The 27,185-nt window shown below is 40.0% G+C and overlaps 1 protein-coding gene across 1 annotated transcript; it reads left to right on the top strand.

The window, feature by feature from the left end:
* Nucleotides 1-422: 422 nt before the first annotated feature.
* mybpc3 (myosin binding protein C3) lies at nucleotides 423-27,028 on the top strand. The gene is made up of 31 exons (XM_088295812.1): nucleotides 423-695; nucleotides 2,495-2,764; nucleotides 4,906-5,040; nucleotides 6,151-6,228; nucleotides 7,275-7,423; nucleotides 7,539-7,656; nucleotides 7,789-7,837; nucleotides 9,799-9,858; nucleotides 10,454-10,477; nucleotides 10,766-10,929; nucleotides 11,004-11,136; nucleotides 11,512-11,514; nucleotides 11,593-11,717; nucleotides 11,789-11,894; nucleotides 12,273-12,439; nucleotides 14,605-14,770; nucleotides 14,844-14,950; nucleotides 15,054-15,083; nucleotides 15,513-15,652; nucleotides 17,428-17,587; nucleotides 17,735-17,839; nucleotides 17,954-18,142; nucleotides 21,004-21,138; nucleotides 21,862-22,029; nucleotides 22,134-22,222; nucleotides 22,386-22,581; nucleotides 22,789-22,928; nucleotides 24,631-24,790; nucleotides 24,909-25,045; nucleotides 26,077-26,263; nucleotides 26,852-27,028. The coding sequence occupies exons 1-31, from the start codon at nucleotides 671-673 to the stop codon at nucleotides 26,878-26,880; spliced, it is 3,744 nt and encodes a 1,247-aa protein (XP_088151938.1). The 5' UTR covers nucleotides 423-670; the 3' UTR covers nucleotides 26,881-27,028.
* The last annotated feature ends 157 nt before the right edge of the window (nucleotides 27,029-27,185 follow it).

Raw genomic sequence — 27,185 nt, 5'->3', positions numbered from 1 at the left:
TCCCTCTAAAGTTTTGCAGTACAATTTATTGCTATTGGATTACATTGCAGCACTGAGGTAAATAAAAATGAAAGGTATAAGACCAGAAATGTGGACGAGTAACCGAAAAGATTATTGGCAAAGTGTTTTTAAATGGAAAAGGAAATGAACGACTTTTTTTTAATAGTCCACTTGTTCTTTCTTGTCTAAACAAAAATGTCAATTCTATATGTTCTTGAATTTTCAGTGTAGTTTAAGTTTACGTTAATTGAAATTTGTGAGTGTAGAATAACCGTGTCTTCAGTTTTAGACACAGACACAGCGTCATTCTTTTTTTTTCAATTTTCAGTTCTAAATTTAACTGGTGCCTAACATCTACGACCCCCGCTCTCAAGGCCTGTCAGTCAGGCGAGGTGTTGGAGGAAATGATGGTTGAAATATAGCCTCTGTGTACGTGAGCGCGTGCATGTGTGTGTGTTGCATACGTGCTGTTGTGATCCTGGGACAGGATGAGCTTTGATGGGACATGTGTGGGCAGCTGTTGTTCTTTGGCCATCATATTGGGCCCGGAATTAAGGCGTCTGGAGAGAGAGGTGGTGCTGTATGGAGGGGGCTCTTCTATTAAAGGCAAAAGCTCGAGATAGACAGAAGAGTAATTCACTTCGTGGAGGAGAGGACGTCCTTTCGGAAGATGCCAGAGCCAGTCAAAAAAACAAGTGAGTGTGGAGCTTATATCCTCTAATGTGTTTTTTTTTTTTTTTAAATTGGGTGTAGCCCACTTAAGACCACACAACCGTTAATTGTAAAAACTGTTAGCGTCACTCCTGAACTTGAACATTTCCTCTCTGACTAAACACAAAGATTTTGAGACACAAGAGCAAATAGCCCGACTGTGTGCTGCCTCACAGCTGTCTTAAGCAATATTAACCACAGCCAAACTGCTCAAACAGGCCTTAACAGATAAGCGTTTACCACAAAATGTTGAAACATTTCATTTTTTTTCCAGTTGTCTTGCAAAAAAAAAACTTTAAAAAAACCAAACATTTGAAGTAAAAAATGCTTCCATATTTTGGGTGGCATAATTCTTGATGATGCACTCGATGAGAAATGTTCTCCCAAAACTGAATTGAGTAGGCCTACATTACAAGGCTTTTATTTATTAATTTATTTAGATATTTTCTTTACATTATGCCACCTTAAATTTTAACACTAAAAGTAGAAGTTCACTATACTGTGGTTCATTGAAATCCGAGTTGGAGTCACTCCATGAACAGGCTCAAATCATCTTTTCCCATTGTAATGAATGGAAACACCCTTCATTTGTTCCGGCACTTCCCCCAAAAAACTAGCAAAAAATGTAATGAGGACAAATAGCTCTCCATAATGTTGTACTTCACTATAAATATACAGTAATTACATAATTAAGAACAATACAAACAAATTTGTTGATATTATTATTTTTTTAATCGCACTGTATTGATTCAATGGCCATCAACCTGCTCTTTCTGGTGTGCTCACCTTGGACATTTGTTGGCAATATAAAACAGACAGATGACATACGGTTCATTGTAATGTCCAAATTCCGCTCAGCTCATCAGCATGCCACTAATATAAGTCTCTCTTTGCAAAGGATAAATAATATATGACGGTGAATACTGTTATATTGTCTGTCTACATGTATTGTTGCACCATTTGTGTTCAGTCACCTAAAGGGTCATAGCAGCTATTTACTGTTAACGGACAGAAAGGTTGTTCAAATATACAACGTATAATTCTCTTTGTTTCATTTTTTAATTTGACAATAAACTCCAATTGGAAGCGGCAATAAAGCCGGTAGCCTCATATTTGATGAATTGTTGAATTGCCACCATACAACGCTTGTATCTCAAGACTGCGCTCACAGGTCAAAGTAAAATAATCGTCCAAATGAATAAGTCAATCAAAAATGCAACCATTCTTGTCTCAATGAAGAATGTATCACATTTCCACATTGGCTGTCTACAAGTGATTATGGTGAATATGTGTTTAGGCTGGTCTTGAGTTGGAATTTTGCAAGTGAATAAGACTGTTCGGGTTTTGATTGAAATCAACACCCAGGCTGCCGAAACACAAGGGTCCTCAAGTATTTCAATGAGTCTAAAGCTGCAAAAATAGATTGAAGCTAATCCCACTGCTGTGATACCTGTGCCTGTGGTGCAATTTAAGCCTGCCACATTCATTCATTAGTCCGCTATATATGCATCCTATATTTAAACTCATTGGGCCTGCCACAAGTTAACGTGAGAACACAGACTGTGGAAAAGAACGAACTCCATTCACCTTGCTCAGAAAACCTTCTGCCATGACCAAGTGTTGATTAACAATGAAGACAACCACAGTGATGTCCCTCAAACATGTACTTTTATTTTAGTCCATACTAAATGTACCAATATTTTCTGTTTTATATAAGCAAACAATTTCATTATGGTGAATAACAATTTTTTTAAAAGGTCCTAATGTCAGTTTGTCATTTCAGTTTCAGCCTTTACCAAGAAGCCAAAGACACAGGAAGCAGAAGAGGGCTCCTCAGCAGTCTTTGAAGCAGAAACCGAAAAGTCTGATGCTAAAGTTAAATGGCAGTGCAACACAAAGGATCTTGTCGGCAGCAACAAATACGAGATTGCAGCCAATGGAAAAAAGCATTCCCTCACGATAAAAGCGGTCACCCAGGAGGATGCCAATATCTATGCTGTGATTGCAGGGAGTTCAAAGGTCAAATTTGATCTGAAAGTCCTCTCAAAGAAAGGTGGGGAAACTTTGGCTGTGGTCTTTCTGCCTGTTGACAGACAGGTTGTGCAGCCTGAGCACAGAACAGGCAGTGTATTTGTATTTCGTATATCGAAATATAACATATCGAAATCTAAATTGATCAGCACAGTAGATAATTATGGTCGATGTAAAGTAGCATTTACTTTCTGGAAAAAGAAATTCTTTGTGTATCATATGAAGCAGGAACAATCACCTTGAAAGTCAATCAAAAGGTTAGCCTATTATTTCCCTGTTAAATAGGTTAAAATTTATTCTTGTCAATAACATTTTCTCATTATGTGAACCCGATTGCTTGAATATAATCACTGATTTCATCTTTACAAATTATTCTATGAAGCCTATAATCCCACAGTCCGTCAATTGACTGAAACAATTGTCTCTTGTCTTTAAGCTCCACCTCCCTAATAAGGTCTTTCTTCTATCGGCCGTTTTCCAGAAACCAGCAGAGGGGAAGCAATTTTGCCCCTAATTTGGGAGTTTCTGATTAAAGATTGCAACATTTATACGCACATAACATCTTTTGGCATGTGAAAAAAACCCAGCAATTTTTATACCCGCTTTTAAATAAATCCATGAGCAATGCTTGTATGCGGCTTGGATCAGGAAAGGTGGGAACAACTTTAAAGACATTACCAGTTGTGTGTTGCACATGTTGCAACCCTCCTTCCTGTGTCTGAGTAGTGACCTTGACCTTCCACAGGCACATTATTTCGTCATGAGTAAGCAGCACTTCACTGGCTCTCATGATAGGCTTGAGAGGCGGCTGATAGCACATGGAAAAACAGACAGTCAACCAAGGACGATAACGTATAAGGATTTAGGTGAAAAATACCACATGGAGCATTCTTCTCGGTATTAGAGTGCATGTGTATTTACTGAATCGAATTCCACTGCCATCATTGAATATATGTAGGTCTGCCTCACAGTTCAGAGGTCCGGTGTTCGATTCCGGCTCCGGCCTTCCTGTGTGGAGTTTGCATGTTTTCCTTGTGCTTGCGTGGTAACTCCGGTTTCCTCCCACACCCTAAAAACATGCATGGTGGGTTAATTGAAGAATATAATTTGTCCCTTGGTGTGATTGTGAATGCAGATCACTCGTCTTTGTGAGGCCTACAATTGGCTGGCAACCAGTTCAGGGTGTACCCCGCCTACGGCTGGCATAGGCCCCAGAATGCCCATGTTCGTTGCCCCGTAGATTTCTTAGTACGCCATCAGAATCAATCATGCCGGCGTCTGTGCTGTGTGAGTGAACGCGCTCATGAGTTGATAGACAGTTGCGATAGCCAATCAGATCAAGAGTTGATGACAGTAAGCCTTCTCGCAGGCCTCGCGTTGAAGGTGCGAACGTGTCCTGTGATTCGATAATCACTTGTGAGAGAGCAGCGCTGTGCACAATCAACAAATCCAAACCAGACAGTCATGCTTGGCGACCGTTAAAAAATCTAAAATATATTCTTACTTTTTTAGCCCACAATGGCTGAAGAAGGGCAAAGTATGGATTTGATTGCAGATATACTTGCACAGCCATTTTCAAGACAGACCTTTCAAGAGAAGCTAGCATTCGTGAGCCGAGGTGGTCCAACACTCAGTAGTGCGTAAATCTGTGTCTGTATATTATTTGTCCAGCCGTGCGTGTCATAAATGATGGTGTCATGAGGGGGATTTATTTAAGTCGGACTAAGTAGGACTTCACTAAAGGCCGACGTGTGAAATGCACGGCCCGCCACAGGATTTCGGAATCATCCAAAATTCACCAAAATGTCTGATGATGATGAATGTGAGAAAGTGCACCTTTGTGTAATCTAGTCGTCATATAAATGGACCTGCTTTGTGGTGGTCTCAAAGATCTGTTGAAAGATTATTCGGGAGCAAACAGCGGCATGAAGAATAAGAAACTCACCAGGCAGGTCGAGGATAACGTTGTGGAGAAATTTAAAGGATGACTAGGATATGAACAAACTTTAAATATCCCATGGAGCACTCATAATGTCTGTGTGTATGTATATAAGACATCAAGAGGTAGGTATTAAAATTTGCCAGACACCTGACCTACAGTATAATGAAGTGGGCATTATGTCTGCTGACATGTGCGTTATGTCTATGCAACAACGAACGCAGAAACTTCAGCCGAGGCTCCTGCTACTGCACCCGAAGGATCAAGTTTATCACAAGAGCAGCAAAATGCTACACCTGCAGCCGTGCCAACAGAAGATGATGCCGCTGCCTCAACACATGATGTCCCTGCATCTGAGGGTGAGCCAGTCATTTCTCCAATTTTGCGCATATGTGCAAAATTTCATATATTTGAATATGTTCCAGTTTTCATAATTTCTTCAATGCATTTATTTATCAAAGAGACAAAATCCTAACAACAAAGGTTTGAAGAAAAAAAAGTCACTCGGTCTTACGGACTGGGGGGGTAAGCCCCCAAGTGATGCACAAGATGTGAGCATGTGCAGGGTGCAAGCACTACGTTTCATAAACAGTAAGCAAAGAGTGATAAGACTCTCTAAAAGTTTAATGTCAACATTAGATTTGTAGTATTATTTCAGTCTGTTTTTTAATACATTACTCAAACACAGGAAGTAAGTGTGCAGCATTACGCAAATAAATTGTAGCAGGGCATGCAAAGCAACGTGCCAAACTAAGCCAAGCCCAACATTTTCAATTAACAAAAAAATTACAGAGAACGGTTCCTCTTTGAGGAGTTAATAATGTAATGTCATCCAAATTGAATTAACAGCTGCAGTTGCCAGCTACTTGGTGGGTGGAAGCATCAAAGAATGCCGACGGTTTTGAATCGTTGCAAATCGGTCTACTACTTTGTTGTGACTAAAGTTGGCTCACAATACTCTGCGCCAAAATACTTCTAAAGTCACAGTAATTATATTTAGGCGCATACTTTCATGCCTAATTGCTTCACTTTCTAATCATTACTTTCCTGAATAAAATTTTCAAGTAAAAGTTTTATGTGATGCACATTGCACGCAATGTTTCATATTTCTGATTACACATCAACGACGGGACAAACTGATGGACAGCAAAGTGCAACAAGTCATTCTGTGTATTTTTAAACAATTTAACATTATTGAGGTAGCATGTTTTTCCTGCATCTTCCAAAAAATGTTATGTCATTTATAAGACTCACTCTAAATTCAACTGTGCGAGTCATCTCGTTGTCAATAGTGAGATTACAACTTGAAAAATATAGATAGATATTTTTCCTCTTTTTTCAGGGTTGTGCTTTCCCTCATTCCATTTTCCAAGAAAACGTGTATTGAATTTTCATATGCATTTTTTGAAAAAAATTTATTTGTTTTATGTATATCTTACCGTTGTGTAACACTGTGTTATCTACTGTAGATGGACAGCCTCCAGACACCAGACAGGACCTCACTGGCCTCTTCTCAGAGAAACCAAAAAGTGGAGAGGTCACTGTAGGTGAGCATCTTGCTAGTTAATGTTGTAACGCTCACCGTTGTGTTGAAGAATGAACATTATTGTCGTCTCCATAATGTTCATTGCTGTCAGAGTTTGTAAATACATACTGTATAAAGTGGCGAAAGTCATCTCAATCCACAAAAACTATTTGTTTACTGCAGGCTGATATTATTCTTACCTCAACTGTCTAAAATATTGGAAAAGCTTTTTACAGGAAGACTAAACACATTTATTGATGAACACAACATACTATAAGCATTACTCTAGCACAGTGCTTCTCAAATAGTGGGTTGAGCCCTGCTGGGGGGGCGCGGTGCAATGCTGAGGGGGGCACAAGTTAACCCGGGAAACGTGCATTTTTTTCCACCGTTCTACAATAAAGTGTAATTGCACATCCTCTCCAGTAGTTGGCAGTGGTGCTCTCCATGCCCAATGTGTGCAGCGAGTATAAACTCTATGGCGTTGGTTTGTTTTGCAACAAAAATGCTGTTATTTATAGTTGCTGCGGAGAGCGGGTGGTGGTGGGGCGGCCCGACTTGTTTTCTTGCTGCTAGGAGGGGCATAACACAAAATAATTGAGAAGCAATGCTCCAGCATTAATAAAACTTTTAAAATAACTTACAAACAATATTGATAAAAAATATTTTCCGGTGGAATTTTTATAGACTTAAATAAAGCATTTGACACGATGCATTACAATGAAGATAAAAAAGTGTGGTTGAATTTCTACTTAAAACAAAGAAACCAGTATGTTCAATGGGAACAATACAGATCCATGTGCGGTGGTATTGTGTGCGAAGTAGCCCAGGGACCTGTACTGGGCACAATATTTTATATATATATAACGACCTATGCTTGGCGTCTAAAAAACTCAAGTTTGTCCTGTTTGAGAATGATACTACGGTGCTGTAATCATGTGAAAATCTTGGAAAATCTTAGACGGAGGTTCCAAATGAAATAGTAAGAAATGCATTGTCAATAAATTCACTAAGACAAACTGAAAGCTGATGTTTTAAAGTATATAAACAAATGTTACTCCTGTTTAGGTGGAACCATCACATTTGTGGCTAAAGTCAATGCTGAATCACTGCTGAAGAAACCAACTATCAAATGGTTTAAAGGGAAGTGGATGGACCTCACCAGTAAATCTGGAAAACACCTGCAGCTAAAGGAGTTTTATGACCGCAACGCCAAAGTAGACTAACTCATGTTGTTGAATTTTGTTAACGGTTATTTCAAGTCTTCAAGTCCACGAAGGACCAGTAAAGAATGACACCGGTCTTTAAAGTTCTGAATCAACTCTCAAACAGGTCTACACATTTGAGATGCACATCATGGAAGCCAAGGCGAACTTTGCAGGCGCTTACAGATGCGAGGTTTTGTCCAGGGACAAGTTTGACAGCTGCAATTTTCAATTGTCTGTTCATGGTAGGTGTATGGAAATTATTTATTCTATTATTTCATCTTTTTAATGACTTCTTTTAATTAATCACATCCATTTTCAACCCAAATGCATTATTTGAGTTGAAACCATTATTACTATCTTTATCTACATACCAGAGGCTTGCACTGCTGAAGGTTTGGACATAAGAGCCGCTTTCCGACGCACGTAAGTTACCTTACTTCACATCTTTCAATTGGGATGTTTCTGTTTGCCGTTGGTTTGCACTCACTGTTCTTGTGTAGGTTTTGTTTAGTCTCTATTTTATATTGAATCCTCCCCAACTGAGAGTTTCCTCTTGTCCCCTGATTATGTACATCCCTTTACAACATGCGTCTGGAAGTCTGGCTGATCTTTGCATCATACCTCTAAGCCAGACCACATTCTGCAAGCTCACATTTACCAGGCCAAACTGTACAATTATTATGTGTGAAATAACTCTGGAAATGCTGACCTATTAGGAGGGATGACGATATGAAGAGAAGTGAAGCATCAACAAGGTAGTAAAAGTTGAATTCATTGAGGCACAAAGTCACATTTTATGGAGTGTTCAAGAAGAGAAAAACAAGGACCAAGGTTGAAGAATTCCTTCAATGAAGTGGTCACTCTCTTCTCTGTTTTCAAAAGAAACAGAAGCAGCATTTAGAATGGTGCAACGTCAAAGCTGATCAATTTTGAACGAACTCCGAATGCAGATCATGTGAGAGCCCTCCAATGAGGTAGAAGGCTTACATTAAAGAAATGTTTCCGACAATATTGTGGCAACTATTACGCTCTAATTCACTGTTGCCTCATTCTGTTTAGTCATGAAAACACATCAATCGAAGCAGTGCAGTGAAAAAAACGCTAAATGAAGACAAAAGACTGTTGGGAAGAATCATTAGAATTTTGTTTATATGCGCTTCTGATCGTGTTTAGGCAATCAGAGAGGGCCCGTCTGGCCATGACCGCATTACATATTATGAGACAAGCTCTCGCTGATCTGCTTCTGGGTCTCAGTCAAAAACAGCAGTGACAGCTGCATAAACAGCGATCCAACAGAGTGAGCCTTGACAGGAGCTTTGGCCCTACTGAAAGTTCTGGATGTGTTAAGACACACAGGCTTTTCAGTATCCGAGTTCCTCCACTGGTTTAGCACACAGTTAAGGAGTGTTTTAATTGCACCGCACAAATCAGGCACTCACCTTCCAGACTGGAGACAACCACAATACTGGTTTGTCTTGTTTTATTTTTTTCCGTGTTCCTTTTTAAGTGCGGGTGTGTTCTGTTGGTACTCAAATACATTCTGATGCTTCTCATGGCATAAACAAACATTATTAAATGTTTGCTTTATGTCCAGCTGTCCAATTCATCACCAAAAAGTCATGAGCACATTTTTGTTTAAAGACTGAGGGCTCTGTTTTTGTATACAGAAGATTCTGATTTTGGTGCAAGCATAAAGCTCAATGCACGCCTCTACCAATTCCGGCACAAGGATTGGCCTTTGAGACGTGCCTGCAATGTCATAATTTAGTGGCAGAAGTCCAAATTCAAGGCTGCTCCGACCATGTCTAAATATTGGCGCACAATAGAAGGACTAATATGAGTTTGGTGAATAGGATTGGGGCACAAGCAGACATCTGAGTGAACATATCCAGGTCACCAGCGGTTATCTCCCTCTTTTTCTGTATACCCCACTCACATTGTCTTTTGCCACACTCCACTCACGCGTAGATTACAAAGCATCTTCTTCCACAAAAACGTGTTCGTCAACATCTGTCCATTAAAACCTGACAGTCAAAGACTGTCTGTTGGGCCGCATTTAAGGGGAATTGAGAGGAGCCTCTTTAATTGGCGGCGACTTAAATCAGCTGTAAACACTCCCACAGTGGCACAGCCCGCCCCCCTGCAGATCCACCAGGCTGTGCTCATCCAAGGGATTATCAACACCAGTCTAACATGTTTGCCGCCTCTCAATGAAAATAGAGCCCACAGTGTGGAAAAATGTTCAAGGACTTATTGAATCATGTTGAATAAAAAAGAACAGTTGATAATTAAATAGGTAGCATGATGCATATTAGAGTTACGATATATTTCTTTCGCATTATGAATGTAAATGAAACCTGTTGCTGCGACTGATATTTGTGCAGTAGCACCGACGGAAAAGAAGACTCAGGAGAACTGGACTTCAGCACATTGTTAAAGAAGAGGTGAGGATTGAAAATATTGAGCACAATTATCCAATGACATTTACTTGCTTTAACCAATGTTACTCTTTCTCTCATTCTGGATCATTTTACATCTAAAGAGAGTAAGCAACATTGTCAAAATCACAACGTTGGCCCCCACAAAATGTTTTGTCATGCAGCACATGCAATACATGAAATCACTGAATAACAAGAATGAAATGTTGGATGACATCGCCTACCTCTTCATCTCATTGTTAATGCCATATAAATTGCATTCATATATACACCACACATTTAGAATAGCAAACTTTCTCACGAACCCAACAAGTCCTCCCACGATAACAGTTTGTTCCTCTTGACATATTCTCAATAACAAGAACAATGCATGCTCGTCAATCTGAAATTTGAATCTAATAACTATTAATGCTAAGCATCACTTCTGATTTCCATGAAAGATTTCATTTGATATTTGAACAAAATGAAATAGTCAAATGAAATTTTCATTTGATTTGACTGAAAAATGTGTAAATGTGATTAAAATGCTTTTAAATTGCCATGCTGTGTTTTAACCTGTTTTGTTTGTTTTGCTGCTTGGGCTCTCCCTGTGAATGAGCAGCAGTTTCTTAAAATCTTCCAATCGGTAAGGAGCTGCTGGCATAATGTCTGAGTGTCTCGGGAAAATCTTGTGATTGCATGTCATTTATTTGGTGAAGTCTGGACATACAACAAAATCCAACCTGCAAAAATTTGCTGTTTACCAATGTGTGAGACTTAGAAAGAAGGAATCTATTTACCCAGGCTTACATTTTTCAAACATGAATTTAATTTAAAAAAAAGAGAAAAAAAAAGATTAGCATGACAATATTTCTTGAAGTGTATGTGTACAATGTGCATTGAAAATGCGATTGAACTGCTTTCTGTGTTTCAGAGCTGTGCAGATGAGCACAGAGCCTGATGTAGATGTTTGGGATATTCTCAGCCATGCTCCTGCCTCAGAATATGAGAAGATTGCTTTTCAGCATGGAATCACGGATTTGAGAGGCATGCTCAAAAGACTGAAGAAGATGAAGAAAGAGGAGAAGAAAAGTGCAGGTTGGTGCAAAGTCAACATTAAACTCTACGACAAAGGATCAAATGTAATCGGACGCTACTGTATCTATATGCAGCTTTCCTCAAGAAGCTCGATCCGGCATACCAAGTGACCAAGGGACATAAAATAAAATTAGCAGTTGAGGTTGCTAATCCAGATGTTGACGTCAAATGGCTGAAGAATGGACAAGAAATACAACCAACTGGAAGGTGTGATTGCATGAACTCCATCTAACACAGGCGAGGGCAAACTACGGCCCAGGGGCCACATGCGGTCCATTAAACGTTTTATTCCGGCCCGCCGAACTTGAAAAAAATTAGAGTAAACCTTGTTAATGTTTTATTTTCTAAATACTTAAATGTATTTTTTTTTTCTCCGATGAGGTGAGGTTACCCAAACACTCCATCCATCTGCTCCGGGTCCGGCCCTTCTGTCAAATTTTAGAACCCGTTGTGGCCCGCCAATCAAAAAGTTTGCCCATCCCTGATCTAACATAATCTTTGCCTTCAGTTGTGAAAAATGACAAATGATTAACACTATTCTGTGAATTTCCCTCAATGCGTGTCATTCTCCTGCATCGCCAGCAAGTGAGTACCCCAAAGTCCTCTTTGCATATTGTAGCGAATATTAATCTATGTTGAATCATTACCCTGCGATTTGTACAGGTACATTTTTGAGAGTGTGGGAAACATGCGATACCTCACCATCAACCACTGCTCATTGGCCGACGACGCGGCCTACTGCTCTTTAGTGGGAGAAGAGAAATGCACCACAGAGCTTTTTGTGAAAGGTCAATTAATCTTGTCACAATTGCTGGGAAGATTCATTTTGGTTGTGAACATTACGACCTGTGTGCTCCAGAGCCTCCTGTTGCGATTGTAAAGAACCTGGAGGATCAGATGGTCATGAAGGGGGAGCGTGTGGAGCTACAGTGCGAGGTCTCCGAGGAGGGCGCAAATGTCAAATGGTTCGATCTTCTTCTTCTTTATGTCTTTATTTCACTTCACAGTTTGATGCATTCAGTAAACAAACACAACCAAATAGTGAGGGGACTGAGAGGGGGTTTTGTAACAGCAGGTAAGTACTGTACAGTAATATGACATATTTTTAATACAAGAATGAAACAACAGAGAGCAGACCTCCGAGGACAAATAATCAGCACCAAATTTCATGTTTATATTTTCATATTAAATTTTCTATTGATGAATTGGAATTCAAATTCATCTAAATTATTCATTGACAAAAAGTTGTACCTAATATTTTGGGCAGTGGGTCTCTGCAAGGTGATGTCAAAAAGCTATTTTCACGACTTGTGATGCTGATGGAGGTGTTGCATATTCAACAGGGAGAAAGACGGTGTGGAACTAACTAGAGATGAATCCTTCAAGTATCGCTTTAAGAAAGATGGCTGCAAGCACTTTCTGATCATTAATGAGGCCGCCAAAGAAGACTGCGGCCATTACAAGGTCAAAACCAATGGTGGCGAGTCTGTGGCTGAGCTCATGGTGCAAGGTGAGTGTTAATTGCATCTATGACATTAAGTTACACTAAATGGATCACATGATACTGGTAGGACATCAATGGCTTTGTTTGGTATCACCTTGGATGACTTTCACAAAAGTAAAGTGACTTTTATTGTGAAGTTTGTAAACCATAAAACGTTGCAAAAACTTGGTGATGTTGACAAAAGATCTGCGTGTCCTCAGAAATTCCTCTTACGGAGCTCTTTCAGAAACACTGGAAACCATTTTTTAAAAATATATAAATACATTACAGGAGCGCGCTGCACACACACACAGAAAAATGTTTTTGCTGTTCCATTATATCTGTTATTGTATTTTATTTAAAGGAGAACATTTATAGATCAGGGTAAATTGATTGGCTAAAATGGATTCATGGGGTTTTGGAAAAGAGCTCTTCAAATTGACAAAGCACTGCTTAGGGTGAAATAGCACAAACACATGATTAGACATTTTTATTTTAAGGTTAATTAGTTTAGTTCTTCTGAATTTTTAGCCTGCTCATTACAGGGTTATTTGGGATTTTCATGATAGTTATCTTATAGATATTTCATTTTGACTTTTCTTTTGCTGTTCAAATTAAATATGTTTTAATTAGATTTAAGAGCAGCACGGGAATTTTTTTTTTTTAGATAATGCTTCATTTTATTTTAGTCTATATTTAGGTTTATTATGAGTGAGATTAAAAAAAGGGTCACAATAAGCATCGTGTAATAATGTAAAGTTAATTACAATTCCCAGATGACTTTTCAACCTGTATTACATTTTGCCAATAAAACAAGTTGTGATTTTTAAAATAACTTAACTTTATTTTTTTATGTTTATTTATATATATATATATATATATATATATATATATATATATATATAAGAGCAACTAAGTTTTGAGTAGATAAACAAAATAGAAGAACAATTATTTCAGCCAACATAAACACGGAGATTTAAAAATACAAAAATATACCGGATATCCATTGTCCACATTGTCTTTGAAACTTACTTTCATCCTAACAGCAAATGACGTCAAATTCTTAGAAGCTTTACAAATAGTGTGGCGTGAGTCATGTCACTTCAATAATCCCTCCTGCTTATTGCCCCTTGTGACACTGAAGTTGTTGCTAAGATACAACACACAAAGACAATTTGAGCTCCAACATATTATTGTACTGTGGCATAATTCATTGTTCGTTTATTTTATGAAGACCACCTTCCGAAGCATTGGAACTGTTCACAAATTCCAATTAAGCTATTTTTACTGTGAACAGAAGCTCAATATATCAACTTGTTTTCCCAGTTATTTGAATCAACCTGTAATACATCTTTCAGAAGATTAGAATTATTTATTTATTTATTTACCAAAAATAGATGTGAGCAAAAATATTGAAAAAGATCTTCGTTGAAATTGGCAGACAAAAAGGAGTTCATTTTGCTGCTGCCACCATGTGATACATTATCAACAAAGCTTAGTTAGCATGTGCCTAAAGAAACCATGCAAAATGAGTGGCAAGCTGTGTATCACAGTGGTCCCCAACCACCGGGTGGTGGCCCGGTTACAGTCCATGGACCACTTTGGACCGGGCAACAGATTAAACAAAAACGACGCAGTACTTCTGATTCATTTATTATTCGAGGCTGAAAAATATTTGAGTTAGAAAAGTGACTGCCTTCTCTCTGTTACATCTATGATGGACTCTAGACACATGTCAAGATGCTAATTGTTTCGATCGCATTACGCTAATTTCAACCCCCACAAACTAGCAAATTAAGTAAAAAAAAACAACAAAAAAAACAAACACGGAATGCGCTCTGCTCAGTATGTGATGAGCGGCTGGTGATAAAGCGTTATAATGAGTTATATATGTTCATACACTTGTTCTGCTGTGCCTAATGTTAAGAAACAAGTTTGAGGACCAGTGATGTATCAGATCCAAAGCCAGCCTATTTGGAAACAAACACTGAAATGTGGATCACTCATTCTTATTTTGATGTCAGACCCCGTTTTCAGTTTAACAGTCAAAACATTTGGTTTCATTGTTCCAAAAGTATTTATTCATTTTATTGTATTGCCTATTAGTGTGGCTGTCTCATTTGGGTGCACCTTATCCAAAGGATCTCAGGCTTTCTATTATGTACCCTGAATAATTTGTTGTGATTATGCAGAGAAAGAGCTGGAGGTCTACCAGAGCATCGCTGACCTCACAGTAAAGGCGAAGGATCAGGCCGTGTTCAAGTGTGAGGTGTCGGATGAGAACGTGAGGGGAACGTGGTACAAGAATGGGGTGGAAGTCAAACCAGATGCCAGGATAAATATCACACATATTGGCAGGTGAGGTTACTTACATTCAGGTATCGTTCGCCAAATGCATTGCCGGGAAGGTTCAACCTTTGACCCCTTACAGGATCCACAAGCTGACCATTGACAATGTCAAACCTGACGATGAGGCGGACTACACATTTGAACCTGATGGCTATGCGTTCAACCTCTCTGCAAAACTCAATTTCATGGGTACCACTGATCCCTTTCCGTTACTTGACGCTTCTAACCGGTAAAGTGATTAAATCGCTCAGGGTCTCTCACTAACTCATCAAATATGTATCTCCTTTTCTAGAGGTGAAGATTGACTTTGTGCCACGTCAAGGTATTTATATGAGCTTATATACTTAAACCACAACACATACAGGCACAAGTTAATGGGATATATTTTTCCTTTTATGGATGTTGTTATGAAATGTGTAACAAAATGATACAAAACACTTCTCAGTGTGATTAAGTACCATTCCGCATCACTGAAAAGATGATTAACCGCATTTTTGAATGATTGAATCAAATCCATTGACTAAGTTCGAAATTGAGTTTCACTGTAAATGTGAAATTGTAACCCTTATTTTGGAAGTCCATTAAAGATTATACAGATGTCATCTTGGGCCTCATTCACAAACTGTTCTTGAGAATAAATCTGACTTGTGAAACATTGTTTAAATACCTGCTAAAATACTTGTTTTTAATTGCATTTTAAGTTTAGCATTGGAATCAGGCCCAACTGTGTTCATTATTTTTTCTTCATAAGACCCTCCTAAGATCCACCTGGACTGTAGGGGCCACACAGCTGAGTCTACCATTGTGGTGGTTGCTGGCAATAAACTACGCCTGGATGTCCCTATCACTGGTGACCCTGCTCCCACTGTTGTTTGGACCAAAGGAGGGAAGGTAGATGTATACCGGTACATTTATGATTAGTTTCTGCAAATACAATATAAAGACACTCTACAAATTGGCCAGTGTTAAAGGTTCAGGGGCAGTCTTAAAAACGCAGTTGCATTAACACCACTTAGTAATGTAGCCAAGGATGTAACACTGAAATGTTGTTGATGCGAACGTGTGGTGGTCAGGTCAGATGGAAAAATATCAAGAAAAACTGCATCCAAATGAATACATGGTAACACTGGTTTCTTTGGCACAGTTTCCTCCAACATTCCAAAAACATGCACGGTAGGTTGTTTGAATGCTCTAAATTAGTCCTAGGTGTGATTGTGATCGTTGATGGTTATTTGTCTTTGTGTGCCCTGCGACAGACTGGCAACAAGTTCAGGGTGTATTCCGCCTACTGCTCAAAGATAGCTGGAATAGGCTCCAGCACAACATTCTAGCAATTTTACAGCGTCAATACTGATTGAATGTCCGTCAATCATCACTGATGTCGCCTGTTTTGCCGACTTAGTCAGACAAGGCATGTGCTACAAAGCATAACAAATAATCAGGCTGTTGTAGCGAAGGCGGAAGCCTGTCTGTGTTGCGAGTCAGGTTTCACAATTTCTATCAAATAGATCGATAGATTAACTTGATATTTTTTTAAATGTTGGGCCACGTGTTCCATATAGCCTAGTTTGACCTTATGGATCTTTCTCCGGAAGATCAGGTAAGGAATGAGGATGGAGCCAGAGACCAAAGTGTCATGAACAATTCAAATTAACATTAACAATATTTGTTGTTCGTAACTAAGTACAAAATCAACTGAAACTTTCTAGCTCACTCATTTTTAAAGCAATCAAGAGAAAGTGGAGACTATTATAGAGATTCTCAATATTCTCGCTGGCTTTCACTATTTTGCTCTGCTCATACATAGGCTAATTCTCTTAAACCTGATATGGAAGAGAAGGGAGGGCCACCTGTCTCTTGGAATATGAAGAGTGGGGTAAGTGTGCATGCTTTTTATGTACGGTGAAGCTATAGAGTCTGCATGCTGGGTGAATCCTGAGATTTTAGTTGTTTAGATTTCATGGTAAGTAAACTGACAGTCCGTGACTGGCTGCTCTCATAAGTCCCTTTCCCAATGGCCGTGTTCTTCATGGCTTTTTCCTGGTTCGCCGTCTAATTACTCATGCGAGATGATGGACTGACGTCGACCCGTCAATTTTTCTGGCTTTCGACATAATGTCAGAAGCAGGAGGCCACCTGTGTAGAAGGTACACAGAGTGTGAGGTTTACCACCCAAGACTCATAGCGCTTACCGTTTTGCGTTCAAAGCAATTGTTGCTATCACACTGGAATTATAGCACATCCAATTATCTGAATGCACAAAGCCACAACGGCTCAATGCATACACAAAATATTTGGTATTTCAAGGGTGGAAGTGCGAGTAGTGGGACCGGGCGCAAAGAGGATCGCTGACTAGAACAAGTCGACACAAAAATGAGACGGAACAGGCACGACAATCATTTCATTGATAAAATGATATGATTTTGTTTTGTTTGCTGCAGTCTCGTAGGTGGCGGGAATGCACCCAAAGTTGGTTTGCCAACCTTCAAATAAAATTCTCAAGAATGAAATGATAAAACTAACATGAACACGAACGCAACGTATGACACTCGGCGTGTGAAAACATACATAGTAAAACAACAGTCTGTGATATTAATGCAAGCATATTTGTTTGGGCCAATAAAGTAAACTTGTAAATAGTCTCAACTCTTGTTTTCACAATGCAGGTCATCACTGAGGGAGATGGCAGAGTCCACGTGGAAACCTCCAAAGGCCATTGTATTTTCACTATTGAAGGGGCGGAGAGACAGGATGAAGGAATCTATTCCGTTGTGGTTCGTAACCCTGCTGGGGAGGATACCGCAGATATCAATGTTAAAGTTGTTGGTAAGAACATGAGCGAGCACTGTTTAACATTACAATTGCCAGAAAAAACATCAAAGGAGGACTTAGATCAAATTAGTCAAGTTATGATTGGAGATTTGCCAGTTATACTTGACTTATAGATGTACAAACTGTTCCCCCATCCATCAGATGTTCCCGATCCTCCCCAAGCTCCCAAAATTCTCAGCGTGGGAGAAGACTCCTGTGTTGTCCAGTGGGATCCCCCTCTCTTTGATGGAGGGCAGCCGATTATTGGTAAAGAAAGCAGAATGAAATGTTCTTTTTATCTGCAAAATATGACACTCTGAGTTAAAACACCCCTGCGGAAGAGATTCCCAATCAAAACAAAATTCTCTTTGTATTACTCAGGATATGTGTTGGAGCGAAAGAAAAAGAAGAGTTATCGGTGGATGAGATTGAACTTTGACCCGTATACTGAAACAACCTACGAGGCGAAGAGGATGATCGAAGGAGTGGAATACGAAATGCGAGTCTATGCAGTCAATGGCATCGGCATGTCTCGTCACAGTCCGGCCTCGCAACCTTTCGTGCCTGTTGGTGAGTCAAAAACATGACCTGTCTCATTTGTTTGAAGGTGTGTATATGTACATAATTAATCCTTTGTGTTAAAATCAACTATGAAAAATGTCATTTCAAGTCTCAGCTGACTATACTCTGTGGAGTTTGTCGGTTAACACACTTAGAATGAGTTTTCTCTGAGCACTCTCGGCACTCTCTGAGAAACACTTATTCTACATTATCTAATGCTGATTGATTGCTGTATTTTGGCAGTATGCAACTCCACAAAAAGATTCGAAAAGGACCAAATATTAATGCCGATACTTCAGATGAGGAAATTGGAAATACAGTAGAAATTTACAAATGTATTTAACAAAATCTAAGATGTTTTCTCTATAAAGCAACGAGCCACATATAGCATCTAATCTGTATAAAAGAATAACAATGTTTGATGTTCTATTTATTAACACAGCTAGAGAGATGTTACTTTAACAATGTGGTTATTGTTGCAGTTGTAAGCATTCTCTTTAATAATGGTCAATAAACATGAACACGAAGACAGCTGGGATAGGCTGCAGCACCCCCGCCACCTGAGTGAGTAGTAGTGGCTTAGAAAATGGTTGGATGGATGATATCCTCTTGGCAAATGACACTGGAGACCCTGTCATATTTTTTTTGTCTCTAAATCCAGCGTTCGATACAGTGGAGCACAGTATTCTTCTGGCTCGTTTACAGCACCAGGTGGGCATTAGTGGTAGCGCCCTAGAGTGGTTTAGGTCCTATTTGGCCGGCAGGACTTTTTGTTTTAACCTTGGTCTCGCTCTGCCCCTCTGACATATGGTGTTCCACAGGGTTCACTTTTGGGGCCCTTGCTGTTTTCACTGTATTTGCTGCCTTTAGAGTCCATCCTTGGAAAAGATTGAATTTCCTTCCACTGCTATGTGTATGACCGTCAGATCTATGACTTGCTGTCATGAGGAAATAAAAACCTGACTGTCACTGAATTTCTTAAATTTAAATGAAAAGCCCTAGTGACCTTTTTACTTTCCACCCTGTTGACCTCGACACGCTGGCATCTTATCTAAAGCCAACAGTCTCAAACTTGGGTTTTGAAATGTTTAACGATTTTAATCAGTGCTGTTTTTCGTTTTTTTCATCTTAGACACCTGGCTAAAGTGAAGCCCTTTCTTTCTCATTGGCACTTTGAAATAATAATTCATGGCTTTGTTACTTCTCTGCTAGATTATTGTAATACACTTTATTTTAGAGTCAGCTAGTCCCTCCCTCAAGCGCCTCCAATTGGTCGAAAATGCTGCTGCTCGCGTTCTAACCGAAGCTTGGAAGAAGGAGCGCATAATTCTAATTCTGGCCTCTCTTCACTGGCTCCCAGTTTGCTTTAAATTTAAGTTCGCTCTGTTTGTCTTCAAATCTTTAAATGGCCTCGCCCAAGCCTACCTCTCTGAGCTCCTTCACCGCTACGCACCAGCCCGCTGCCTCAGGTCTGCGGACCAAATGCTGCTAGATGTGCCGAGATGTAGTCTCACGGGGGTTCTCTCCTTTTCTGTTTTCTGCCAGTCCTTCCCATTAGTTAGCCAAGCCCCCGCACTGCCCACTTTTAAAACTCGTTTGAAGACACGTTTTTATTCTTTAGCTTTCGACGCAACTTGAGACTTCTCACTGTTCTGTTAGTGTCATTAATTTGTCTTTTAAATTACTGCTTTCACTGTCTTTGTTGTTGAATTCTCAATTATGTGATTGAATTATTGCTATTTTATGTTATACACCTACTTATGTTAAGCTCTTTATTACAGCAGCAGCTCTTGTGAAATGCGTGATACAAATAAAGTTGTATTGTATTGTCGTATTTCCCCCAAGTCAGAGGTACTCATTTTGCATATGCTCAGCATGGCTTCAGTGTATGTCTAGTTGCTGTCACTTTATCAAACTACAGAACATGTTCTGTTCCTGTGACCTTCTGACCTTTGACGAAAAGCATTCCCATCATTTCTTGTACAGCTCGGGGATCAGCTATTGTAACAGAAAGTCTTGACCCGAGTGGTGACCAGACCATGACTCCCATTTCACACCTTCCAGTTAGAAATGCTGTCAACATGTGATAAATAAAATGTACATGCTGAACATTCTGTACGCAGTAGCTGATGGACAAAAGACAGGAAAAAAAAAAGAAAAAAAAGCCCACAGCTGGGATACCAAATTTTCCATGGATACTTCTTTTAGAATTCATCTTTTATTAATCAAGCGAATATATTGTCATAACCTGGCATAAAGGCCATGATAAAATAATGGGAGGAGTCCATTTTTGAAAATAATCAATAAATCTGTTATGACTAAAAACAAAGTTACCATAAGGGAACTAAGTAAAAGACAGAAGTGTATAAAAATCGTGTGCCAGGAACGTGGGAAAGTGGAAAGTGGTCCAAGGAACTGTCCAAAGAGTTTGGAGATATGTGCTGCATGTTTCTGCTTCACATAATGCTGCCGAGAGCAAAATTGAGCAATTGTGGGAGACGAACCTTGATGAGAGGTAACCAACAACTTCATCTTCATGCTGTCTTGTTCAGATTGGTGAAGGGCTCTAAATTGCCCGCAGGTGTCAAGTCCTTGATTCTTCCATAATTCCCGTCATTGATTTGTCCAAATGTCCTGTTGTGATTTTAACATTTGTACTCTTGACTGGGTCTCTTTGTGCCTCTGTGGTAGACAAAATAGCAAATGATCTCGATGAGAGTAGCTGTTAGGAGGTCACTTATGATTTTCAAACACGTCTCGCTGGCAGGAAATGACTTGTACTCTCTAATCGTTAATTCACTCTAATATGATTACTGTAATGTTTTAACTGGCAATTGAGGCCTTCAAGCAGCCCGATGTTCCTCTTTCAGCCCCGACAAGTGAGCCCATCGGACTGTGCGTGGACGACATCAGTGACACTTGCATCACACTCAAGTGGCGAGCGCCTGAACGGATCGGCTCAACTGACCTGGAGGGCTATGGGGTTGAGTACTGCAAGGAGGGCAGTAAGTGCTCGAGCCAAACCGTGACATGCTTTCAATAAGGGTGTTTTTTTAGGCTGTTATAGTGCTGTGACCGCTTTCTTGCTTTGCTTTCCTTACCAATGGAAATCTGGTGGCACATATGTTCGTCCACTTAAGACGGTGGAACCCCACATTGGTACATGGGCTAAGCAGACCCGCGCCTCTCTATGGGAGCAGTCAAGGGAGTATAAGTGCAGCAATCCTGCTGGACAGGGCAGACCCTGTTCCGCTTCCAGCAGAAAGAGCTCAACCCCTTTGTACTTGAACTTTTTAGCATTCATTAAATAGTTGAGCTAAGAATATACGATCTTCTGGCAGTTAATGTTAGTACAATGTAGCGAGCAGCAAAGATGAAGGATTTTAACTTTCGCCGGTTCCCTACCTTTAATGCTTGCTTACATTAGAAGAATTGAGTATGATGCTTTAAAGCGGAGTCAGTTTTGTTCAACAGTTGTCGTTCACAAAAAAATTGTATTCAAGGATCAACAAAGCAATTAGACAGTCTTTGAATCGAAACAAAATTTCTGTTGGATGAGTTGTAATTAAATGTGGAAAATTGTGCTCTCCATATATTAAAAGCATTTAATTCCTTGACAACAATAGCGACAAAAAGTATGCCAATAAAACAGCTAATCAGCTCGTCTTCTGGCTTTCATTTTGAATTTGGGTGGGTCATATTATGATTTATGTGTTATCTGAGCACAGCAGATGAGTGGTTACCGGCCATTCAGGGTCTGACTGACAGAACGTCACTGACCATCAGAGAGCTCACAACCGGAGATAAGCTCCAGTTTCGTGTGCGGGCGTACAACATGGCCGGCCCGAGTGCAGCCGCCTCCCTTGCTCAGCCTGTTACCATCAGAGAGATTATGCGTGAGTCGAGACATTCTTGGACAAATGCTCAAGAAGGAAATCACAACATATTGTGTCCACGTTCAAGACATAATTTGTGATTTGTGTGTATTTTTCTTGAATAGAACGGCCTAAAATTTGGCTTCCCCGAAACCTCCGTCAAACTCTGATCAAGAAAGTTGGAGACACTGTCAACCTTGTGATTCCATTCCAGGTGCAGTACGGTTCATTTGCATATGCATAACTAATGTGTTACATTCTCCGAATTTTGAACTACAGAAGTGGTGATCTACTAAATAAAGAAAATTGAAAGCAATACATGGAGAAAGAGATGCGTTCAAATCATCTGTGATGGTTTTGTTTTTCTCATTGCGCAGGGTAAACCCAGACCCAAGGTTACGTGGAGTAAAGATGGGCAGCCGTTAAACTCTACGCTCGTCAGCGTGAGAAATAGCGACACCGATACGATCCTATTCATCCGCAAATCCGAAAGAAACCACTCGGGGCAGTATGATCTCCACGTGCAGATCGAGAATGTGGAAGACAAAGCCAAAGTCATGCTGCAGATTGTTGGTGAGCGATACCACCAGATAGAGGCCAAACTCATAAACTGTAAATATTGAGGTCTTTATTGGCCCAGACGCTACACAAATTCTAAATATTGGTAACTGTATCCGCCCATTTGCTGTTAGACCTGTCTGTAATATATGTTTGGGGAAAGGGTTAAAACAACAAAAGCAGTACGATCAGATTTTTAACACGTTTGACACTTTATTGCAGATGTCCCAGGACCGCCTGAGGCCCTAAAGGTTCTGGATATCTGGGGCTTCAATGTTGCTCTCGACTGGAAACCCCCTAGAGACGATGGAAACTGTGAAATAGTTGGTTACTGCATTCAGAAAGCTGACAAGAAGACAATGGTTAGTATTGCATGAACTCAAGACAAGAGAATCAGTCGTGATATTGATGAATCATCACTTTAGCTCTTGCGACATGTCATCATCTAGTTTGCCATCTGGCTGGACATTTAAGAATAGTTGCCTCCATTATGAGACTCTAATTAGCAAATGCTGATAGAACAAGGGGGCGGCACGGTGGTCGACTGCTTAGCACGATGGCCTCACAGTGAGAGACAGCATCGGGCGTGGGTTCGATCCCGGCTCCGGCCATCCTGTGTGGAGTTTGCATGTTCTCCCCGTGCTTGCGTGGGTTTCCTCCGGGTACTCCGGTTTCCTCCCACCTTCCAAAAACATGCATGGTAGGTTGAATGGACACTCTAAATTGCCCCTAGGTATGAGTGTGAGCGCGGATGGTTGTTTGTCTCTGTGTGCCCTGCAATTGGCTGGCAACCAGTTCAGGGTGTCCCCCGCCTACTGCCCGAAGATAGCTGGGATAGGCTCCAGCACCCCCTGCGACCCTAGTGAGGAGAAGCGGCAAAGAAGATGGATGGATGGATGATACAACACGTTGCTTGCAAAAACTTTCTTCTCCCCTTTCTGCCGCATATTATGAAAGTCATCACCTCCAAAATCTGTAACCTCAATCTCACTTGGACGGTCTGTGCACAGCTCTAGTTTTTTCACTGATGGGTTAATTTAACTTCACAGAAATGTAGTGATTATTGTTTTGTAAGATACCACACATTGTGTATCTGATTTTAGCAATATGAAATTCCTTGTAAATGTTGAAGATTTTCCACATAAGATATGCTATTCGCATTCTTTATTTCAGTGGTCCCAAACCTTTTTTTCCACTGCGGACCGGTGCATACAAATCCATAAATTTTGCGGACCGGCAACTACGGGGTCGGGCTTAGTGAATGGAAAAATGCTTCAACAACAAACGTAATTATTATGTACTTTAATATGGTCACTACGGTAACGGACAACTACAACGTGCATAAACGAGCAACGCAAAAACTGTTTTTTTTTGGTACAATAAACGTGAGGCCACATTTTGTAACTACGTATATTGGTGGTTGGGAACCATTGCTTTATTCATATTCAGCCCACTTTTTTGCCGTGCAGCTCCTTCCACATAATTCATCCAATTCAGATCATTACAATTTCACGCCAATCAGGGTATTATTTTTCTCATTCTGAAAATTCTGTTTCCCCACAATTTCTCATTATCGACCCAAAAATTCCCTTTTCATTCCCAATTGCACATTGAACATAACAGGTTCACACCGTTCTCATTCAAAATTGGAAATGTTCACTTCATTTGATTTTCAACATTCCAGAAATTTCCACATGCAAAAAATATCTTTCCACATTTTTCACCAACATACTGCATGTTTTTCACCAATACCCTTCCACTTCATTCCATATTATTTAATAAAATTCCATCGCGTTCCATATCTTTCAGTATCATTACATATCATACAGTCATTCCAATCCACGTTTGCATTTTTTTTTTTCATTTTTCATTTTATTTTCATGGTTGTAATTGAAGTCAAATTAAGCGTCTAAGAGCATGGGCTGATTAAATTTTATACAGTACACCATGATTAAAGCAGCAGTAACAATGCTATGATATTATAGTCTCATATAGACTTTAAACAAGAAAATGTTTGAGCACTTTTAATATAATAAACAAATGTTTTTTTAAACACTTTTTAAGGAGTGGTTCACAGTCTTCGATCAGTACCGCAGAACCAACTGTGTCGGGTCCGACCTCATCATGGGTAATGAATATGTCTTTCGAGTCTTTGCCATCAACCTGGTGGGTCAGAGCCCTGAAGCCTGCAACACGAAAGACAGCATCTACATCCAGAAAACCGGTAGGTGCGACTGTAAAGGTACATTCAGGACACTGGGTTATTGCTTTGATTGTGGTCACTCATGTCAGAGAGAATGTGACAAAATATAATTAGACAAGTAAATTTCATTCATCTTCAGGGATGGACTGGAAGCCTGCCACCTACAAGGAGATTGACTTCTCACAGGCTCCTAAATTCACGCACCCATTAGTGAACCGGTCTGTCATAGCAGGGTACAATGCCACGCTCAGCTGCTCTGTCAGCGGCATCCCAAAGGTCAGTGAGGTCATTGCACTGCCATGAGGTGATTTATGAATTCAGTTGTGAACATGATATTTGTTGAACAGTGTAATAAGTTGTCAAACTCACAGCAATTATTTTTTTGTATTATTGTTAGGAACGGGCTACATATAATTCTTTACTTGCATATTATTTTATTGGCTCCCAGACGACTATCTCTTTGCACAATAACCTCAATTGTTAAGGTCGGCGGGAGGGGGTAGAGGAGGACCCAAAATGCAGGGAAGCCAGGCAAGGGTAACTTAAAGGGAATTTAATTAACGAAATAATAGGCAAACAAGGTACTAGGAACAGACAAACGTAACAAAGTGCAAAACAACGACAAGTAACAAAACGCAGCTGGGCCGAACTAAACTGGACTAGGACACAGGGACAGGAACCAGGGATAAGCGACCGTGACAATGAAAAAAGAACACTGAGCATGGACGAGGAACAAGGGCAACAGTGACATCCAAAAAAGGGCAATGCACCGACGGCGAGTAGTCAGCGTGGGGTGTTTAAGTAGCGACGTAATCAAGGAGTCAACGAGTAACAGGTGCGTGGCTGGTGGGCGCGTCTCTCCAGCCAAAACGACACAACAGGACACGCGCTGGAAGGAAACGCCCCCACGCCAGTTGAGCAAACGTAAACAAAAACAAGACATGACGGAAACGGACCATGACATCAATAAGGAACTTTGGATAAAATGCAACACGTCCTTGTCTTTCTGCTCTAAGCCACTTGTCGGATCGCTCATGCGGCGTCTGACTAACTGTCACAATAAGGAAATGGGATCAAATTCGTACAATCTGACAGACATATGAATGGAAAATTGACTCTTCCATTGCTAGTATGCAAATGGTTGGTTCTCTGGAGTGCCGGTTCACCCATTCAATGAGAAGTAACAAATAAAAAAAAATAAAAAAAAGAACCTCTGTTCTCTCAACTGAACCTCCTGCCAACCCATGTAAATCGGTTTATAACCGCCACTGTAAAAAATATTTTCTGACATATTTTGTTGTTCTTAGCCAAAAGTGACATGGTACAAAAACAAGATGGACATCACAAATGAAGCCAAATACAGGATGCTCAGTAAGCACGGTGTTTTGACCTTGGAGATCCGAAAGCCATGTCCATTCGATGGAGGGGTGTACATGTGCAAAGCAGTCAACGACAGCGGGGAAGACGTTGTGGAGTGCAAGTTGGAGGTCCGCCGTAAGTATACACACGGAGACCCTTTGATATACACTAGTTGAGCTTTTTAATATGTTAGAAGTTGTTGTATTTGTGTGTGCGTTTTCATGCATGTTTGTCAGGTGGATATACTTGGCACCATTTAATCATTCACAAAGAAGACAAAGAGGGCAAAAGAATGAAGACTTCCATAATTTAAAAAATTTGATTTGGGGCTAAAAATAATTCTGGATGAACATTAGATTTTACCTTAAAACAATTAAACGCATGTAAGGACTCTACTAGAGGCATTATAGAATTGTACTTAACATTCACTAAGCATTACATGTTAAATTTTTTAATATTATGTCAGACGTTACAGCGAGTGCTCTTATTCTTGAATTAAAAGTGTATTGGTACTGTACTGTATATGGACCTTATGCCATGTTGTTCTTTCTGGGATAGATTATTTGACAGCTAATTCAAAGGGGTCAGAATGTTTTTTTTTCTTTCGAAAATCTAAGTGGTGATGTGTCCATCCCCAAGTTGGGACAAATATCACACCACGACTTAAGTGACGAGAGATTTTAGAGTCTTAATAGTTGTGTATTTTATTTGCCGTCCTTGCAGCTCAAGTTGCAAAAGAAGAAAAGAAGTGAGGGTCCAATGTTTGCTGAGCTTCTCTCACTGAATGTTCACCTTTTCTTTGTTTTTTCTTTTCTTTTGTCATGAGAGGCTTTTCACCTGCATTGCAGTTTCCCCTGCAATCACATCACACCTGGTCGTGTATCATGTATCCAACAAATGTACTGTACATGTCAAGCTGTATAACAATAAAAGTAGATCTGATTTTTGTCTGTCAAATGCAAAAAATGCACTGATGATTTTCAGACATGCTCAGGAAGGGATATTTGAGTTGCCATTGGCTGAGTTTTTATTGCAGCAGAGCCAAAATGTGTGAGGC

The sequence above is a fragment of the Idiotropiscis lumnitzeri genome, chromosome 5 (genome assembly GCF_059441095.1).
Source record: "Idiotropiscis lumnitzeri isolate Australia: NSW breed Sydney's pygmy pipehorse chromosome 5, RoL_Ilum_1.0, whole genome shotgun sequence".
NCBI lineage: Eukaryota > Metazoa > Chordata > Actinopteri > Syngnathiformes > Syngnathidae > Idiotropiscis > Idiotropiscis lumnitzeri.
This window is presented reverse-complemented; position numbering and strand designations above follow the sequence as displayed.